Here is a 6,000-nt window from a genome sequence, read left to right on the forward strand (position 1 = left end):
CTTTTAGCGGCCCCGCCCACTTTTTCTAACCTTGGGTACAAAGTCACGCAGTGACTGACTATGCAAAGTTTGTGAACTCTGGCGTCAAACCAATAAAATTCAATAGGTGAAATCTGATTGGCTGTTGGTGGCCCCGCCCACCTTAAATGCGTAGTCACCCAGTGACTGACCAACTGTGAAAAGTTTGGGGACCCTGGTGTTATTTCTGTGAGAATGGCAGCAGGTTGAATTTCCCCATTGAAAGTCAATAGGTAAACTCTGATTGGCTGTTGGTGGCTCCGCCCACTTTTTCTTACCTTTAATGCATAGTCACCCAGTGACTGACTGTGCAAAGTTTGGAAAATCTAGCATCAAACCAATAAAAATCAATAGGTGAAATCTAATTGGTTGTTGGTGGCTCCGCCCACTTTTCAAAACTAAAATTGCAGTCCCCTAGTGACCAACTGTGAAAAGTTTGGGGACCCTGGTGTTAATTCTGTGAGAATGGCAGCAGATTGAATTTCCCCATTGAAAGTCAATAGGTAAACTCTGATTGGCTGTTAGTGGCTCCGCCCACTTTTTCTTACCTTGAACCACAGTTACCTGGTGCCTAACTCTGCAAAGTTTGGGACCCCGGGGTTATTACTGTGAGACTGGCAGCAGGTTGGATTTCTGCCAAGTCAATAGGTAAAATCTGATTGGCTGTTCACAGCTCCGCCCACTTTTGGGCATCCAACAATCATCATATTTTCATTCAGGCTGATCCCCATGACTATGTGATTCAAGTTTGGGGGGTGTAGCCTCAAAGCTGTAAGATTGGCAGCAGTTTCAATTTCCCCATAAAAGTCAATGGGTACAATATGATTGGCTATTGTTGGCCCCTCCCACTTTGTGGGGGGTTTTTTTAAAAAAAAAAACCTGGATCCATAGTCACCCAGTGACTGACTGTGCAAAGTTTGGAAAATCTGGCATCAAACCAATAAAAATCAATAGGTGAAATTTGATTGGCTGTGGGTGGCTCCGCCCACTTTTCAAAACTTAAACTGCAGTCCCCTAGTGACCAAGTGTAAAAAGTTTGGGGCCCCCGCTGTTATTACTGTGAGAATGGCAGCAGGTTGGATTTCCGCCAAATCAATAGGTAAAATCTGATTGGCGGTTTACAGCTCCGCCCACTTTTGGGCATCCAATAATCATCCTATTTTCATTCAGGCTGAGCCCATGACTATGTGATTCAAGTTTGGGGAGTGTAGCCTCAAAGCTGTAAGACTGGCAGCAGTTTCTATTTCCCCATTAAAGTCAATGATTAAAATTTGATTGGCTGTTGTTGGCCCCTCCCACTTTGGGGTCATCCAACAAATGTTGCTGCTTCATTCGGGGTGACCCCATGATTGTGTTATTCAAGTTTGGGGGGTGCAGCTTCAAAGCTGTAAGTGTAGCAGCAGTTTGAAAATCTTCCCTGTCAAAGTCAATGGGAAAATTGGGGGGTTCGGAGCGGTGCCACAAAAAGACGGGGGGCTGGATCGCTTAGAAAAGCACAAGCAACCTGCTCCGCTATAGGGCGAAGAAGTGTGGGGAGTTTGGGTGTTGTACCCCTAAAACTGTAGGAGGAGTAGCGTTTAGAAAATGGGGGGCGCTAAGAAGAAGAAGAAGAAGAAGAAGAAGCGGAAGAATAAGCTAAAGTCGAAGAACAGTATGTTGGGGTTTTCAACCCAACATAATAAGGAGAATAATAGGTTGTTTTTTGGAAGAAGAGTTGATGTGTATTTGGGAAATCAGGACTAAAATGTTTTTTGTGCATTGGTTACAAATGATGTGTCTCATCATCACATTTTCTGCTCTGCTCTTTCTTCCAAGCTACACAATGCTGGCCCAGGCTCAGTCCATGTCCAGCTGGTTCTACAGAGCCCAGAAACCTATCAAGGTGACTACTTCCTGTACCCTCTGCGTTTGGAGGCCGATGACAGAATGACCTGTGGAAACCAATCAATGCTCAACCCTTTACAGGTGAGAAGAATTTCATATACTACATGTTACAGAGAAAGTTCAACCGGTGCACAACAGGCCCTGTCCCAGTCGAGCCTAATATCTAATTGGATATCAAGCAGTCAGCATTACGTCATCCTATATCTCTCTGTATATCTGCTTTACTATTTAGCTGTCATTTTCTATCTTCATACACAATTATCTGCTCCACATTTACTGGGGTGTTTTTTAACCTCATTCAGATTCTTTCTGGACTGTACTGCCAGAGTAGCAGAGGATCTACTATTGGGACCAGGCCTCAATCTAGGAAGATTCCCATTATCCCTTTCTTATTTTCATCAAAAGCCTATATATACTCTACACCATCTGGCACTGTCTCTACCTAATTGTTGTGAGGGTGGGCCCTGGATGTCAGGACTTTGCTGGGCCCTAGGACGCCCAGTCTGGCGCTGATTACTCTAACATCTCCTTTATTATTTTTCCCCTTACCTATCCCACTGTTTGCCCGCTGCTTTCTCCTAACCTTACATTTTAAATGTTTTACTCAGTTGGACATTCTCACGCCTACTGAAGAACCTGCCAACTACAGCAGCAGGAGTGGGGACCACAGGCTGGAAAAAAGAGAGCTCAGGAGATGGGATACTGATGAGGGTATGGAGGGTGGAATGAACAGCACAAAGAAAGGAGAAAAGACTCCTCGCAATCATACAGTACTACTGGTAAGATACTCAGACCATCTTTTAAGGACAAGGGCTACCACAGCAAATTGGAGTGGTGAAGGGATGATGAGGGGAGGGGGTGCCAAGACAGAATTCAGGAAATAGAAGTGATTCTTTAATTATTGTCTATTTGATTTTTTCACTAGGGACACTAAAGGTCCCCATACACTATAAGATCCGCTCGCTTGGCGATGTCGCCAAGCGAGCGGATCTTCACCCGATATCCCCACCTACGGGTGGGCGATATCGGGTAGCAAGTGGCTTGAAAAAAAAATAATCCGATCGTTTGGCCCTGGGGCCAAATGATCGGCTTACATTTGCGGCCATGGGGCAGTCGGTTCGGGGACCGCTATAACGAGCCAATGCGGTCCCCGATCCGACCGGATTTTCTAACCTAATTTCAGGCCAGATATCGGTCGGCCAGGCCGCTCTGTTCTGCCCGTACACGGGCCGATTAGCTGCCGAATCGGTCCATGGGACCGATATTGGCAGCTATAGTTGGCCCGTGTATGGGGACCTTAAGTTTGCCCAGGAGAAGTAAACATGGCCATACAGGGTCAGATTTCAGCTGCCGATTCAGGACCTTCGACAGGCCTACCCGACCAATTTCTGGCCTAAGATTGGCCAGATCTTGTTCGTTGTTTGATTTTCCTGGATCGGCTCGTTGAGGTGATCCTCGGTTCCATCAGCCCATATACCCAGATAGCTGACTGCCAGCTTCCTTATTACCTTTCACTGCCCTCCCATTGTCTTATAATTCCATTAAGCTGGCCATACATTTAAAGATCCACTTGTTCGGTGAAATTGTCCTGACTCCTCTGTGGGGCTCCAGGTAGAGCTGGGCGGTATGACCAAAAATTTATATCACGGTATTTTTCAAAATTATATCGGTGTCATGGTATTTGGCGGTATTTTTTTTTTCCATGCATGATTAGGTGTTAACCCCATTTCCTAATAAGGAAGGATCGGCAACAGAAAGTCGGAAGGTAAATCAGGCAGGCTAAGTTTCCCAGGCAAGGCCGCAGACAACATAGCACAGGAGGAGGCGTTTGATAGCTTTAAATACCCCCCACGCATGCGCAGAACTGGCGGCATCAGCGTGTCACGAACGTGCACGCTTTGACATGTACGTGCGCTTTGACGCAAGGAGGCGCGCGAGACCGGCCCGCACGGGTGAGTACCCTGACACCCCGGTATTGCGGTATCTGAAAAATGAATATAGTTTTTAAAAAAAACACAGATATTCAGTTTTAAACGGTATATCGCCCAGCCCTAGCTCCAGGGACCCATTGGACAAGACCTGTGTCAACATGTGATGACCGCATGGCATGTTGATGTAGTCCTTGTCCAGTGGGTCCCTGGAGGCCCACAGAGAATTTTCATATAGGACACGGTACAGCCAGCTTTAGAGGGAGCTTGAGGTAGTGTGTCTAAAACTGTGGTTTAGGGAGTTGGTACATTGGGGACATTTGGGTTCACGTCCTACCCCCTCATTACAGAACTGTAGCAGTTTTCTATGTTGGAAAGTGGAATGTTCTATACAAAATCTGGAGAGAGGGGAGAGAGCAACAGTGAAACTTCACTCGATACTTTGGGTGCCCAGCTTTCTAAAGGTAAGGCAATGTAACCATTATCTGCCTAAGCAATACAGGGCTATGGCTTTTACTCCAGGCTGGAGTCTATGCACCATTTTCCTCTTTGTCTCCTCATACAGAGGCAACAACAGCAGTTCATCCTCCTTTCTCAAGGTTCCTTCCGGGTAACCTCCGTCCCTTATAAGATCCAGCCTGCGATTCTGTTGGCCGGGAAAGCCACAGTAAGCTTTTAGTTCTTGTCTTTTTACCTGTAAACTCCTTCTGCTTTTCCTCTCCTTTTACACATTGCCTTCAGTGTTTTTAAGGAATCTGCGTTTATTTCAAATGTCAAAACTTTCACTATTATGTAACAAATTCCCCCACAGCAAAAAGTTCACAAATCACCCTGGGTTGTGCGGGAAGTTCACAAAAATCTCCCAAATTCCTCCATAGCAGTTAGTGTCCTTCCCATCAGCCAAGTGGAACTGCAGTCTCTTAGTTTACATCCCATATCTCTTTAACATATTGAATAGTTTTGTCAGATGCCTCCCCCAGTTTATGCCTGTAGTCTGTCAGTACAAATGGGGATACCAAATAACCAATCACAGTCCTTACTGGGCACACCCAAGGAACCTTTTTCTTGCTTGTGTTGCTCTCCAAATTTTTTTAATATTTAGAGGTGGCTCACTGGTAAAAACAGATTGGGGACCTCTAATGTATAATAATGAAATTGAATCTATTCTATTTATCAGCTCCAGTGTCTCCTCCATCATGCCTCCTCAGCCCCTTGCTTGTACTAACCTTCTGCATCTCCCTTTGTGTTTTTATTTCTATTTTATTCCTTCTGACAGACACATCTCCGAGGCCTCTTCTTTCTCATTAGCACCAGTGTTGATTTCCCACCCCTTTCTTCTCTCCCAGGCAAACACCACTGTTTTGTGGGCGAGTCCCGATGGCCAGAAGGAGATCCCACTTTGGTGGATAATTGTGGGGGCCCTGGGAGGACTATTTCTCTTGGCGCTTTTTGTATTTGTCATGTGGAAGGTGAGTACAGCAGAAACACTATAGATGCTATATCATAGTGCCCTTCGCAAAAGTCCCTAATCTTTCTAATGTGTTTAGTGTTTAATGTACTAACTGTAACATTCTTCTTTATCATAGCTTGGATTTTTCCACCGGACCAGACCTCCCTCTGATGACCAGGAGGATTTAACTAGTGACTAATGGCTTTTACCCTATGAAAATACCTTCATAATCTACAACACTGATCCTTCCTACATTGGCTGTCAATGCACTGTTTATACATAGGGATATCCCACCTGTGGCCCAGCTGTTCTTAGGTTTTAGTTTCCTCCATCCTCCAATATCCTAGATTTACAGTTTAGGATTTGGGGTGGTGGTCCCCCAGCTGAAGGGAAGTGGGAGCCCAGTGCTGAGTTCTATAACAGAAGTAGTTTGTATAATGGCTAAGTACATTAATATGCTCAGGCTGTACATCTGCAGTCACTCTCTAGTCTTTCCAGTAGTCTGGCTTCTCCAGCTTTTGCTAAACTGTTGGGGAAGGAAGTAGATATGCTTTCTAAGGAAAAAAAGGCCTCAGTTTGGACATCCCACTTCTCATCTGGCGCTAGACCCTCCACATATAATTTGCCAGCAGCGAAATCCATTTCAACATTAAATGACCTTTCAATTCTTGTTAATTTAAGAGATTATTAAATAAACTTTAGAACAATTCATTGATTTTA

The 6,000-nt window shown here is 45.0% G+C and overlaps 1 protein-coding gene across 2 annotated transcripts in view; it reads left to right on the forward strand.

Annotated features, from left to right (window-relative positions):
* The window catches only part of itga2b.2 (integrin, alpha 2b (platelet glycoprotein IIb of IIb/IIIa complex, antigen CD41), gene 2), a 33,518-nt gene extending 27,518 nt beyond the window's left edge, over positions 1 to 6,000 (forward strand). For both annotated transcript variants that reach the window (XM_031894717.1, XM_031894718.1), the window contains 6 exons: positions 1,834 to 1,983; positions 2,511 to 2,681; positions 4,181 to 4,294; positions 4,396 to 4,497; positions 5,177 to 5,299; positions 5,417 to 6,000. In XM_031894717.1, coding sequence (XP_031750577.1) covers positions 1,834 to 1,983; positions 2,511 to 2,681; positions 4,181 to 4,294; positions 4,396 to 4,497; positions 5,177 to 5,299; positions 5,417 to 5,479 — 723 coding nt within the window. In that variant the 3' untranslated portion in view covers positions 5,480 to 6,000. The remainder of the gene's footprint in view (positions 1 to 1,833; positions 1,984 to 2,510; positions 2,682 to 4,180; positions 4,295 to 4,395; positions 4,498 to 5,176; positions 5,300 to 5,416) is intronic.

This window comes from Xenopus tropicalis, chromosome 10 (genome assembly GCF_000004195.4).
Source record: "Xenopus tropicalis strain Nigerian chromosome 10, UCB_Xtro_10.0, whole genome shotgun sequence".
NCBI lineage: Eukaryota > Metazoa > Chordata > Amphibia > Anura > Pipidae > Xenopus > Xenopus tropicalis.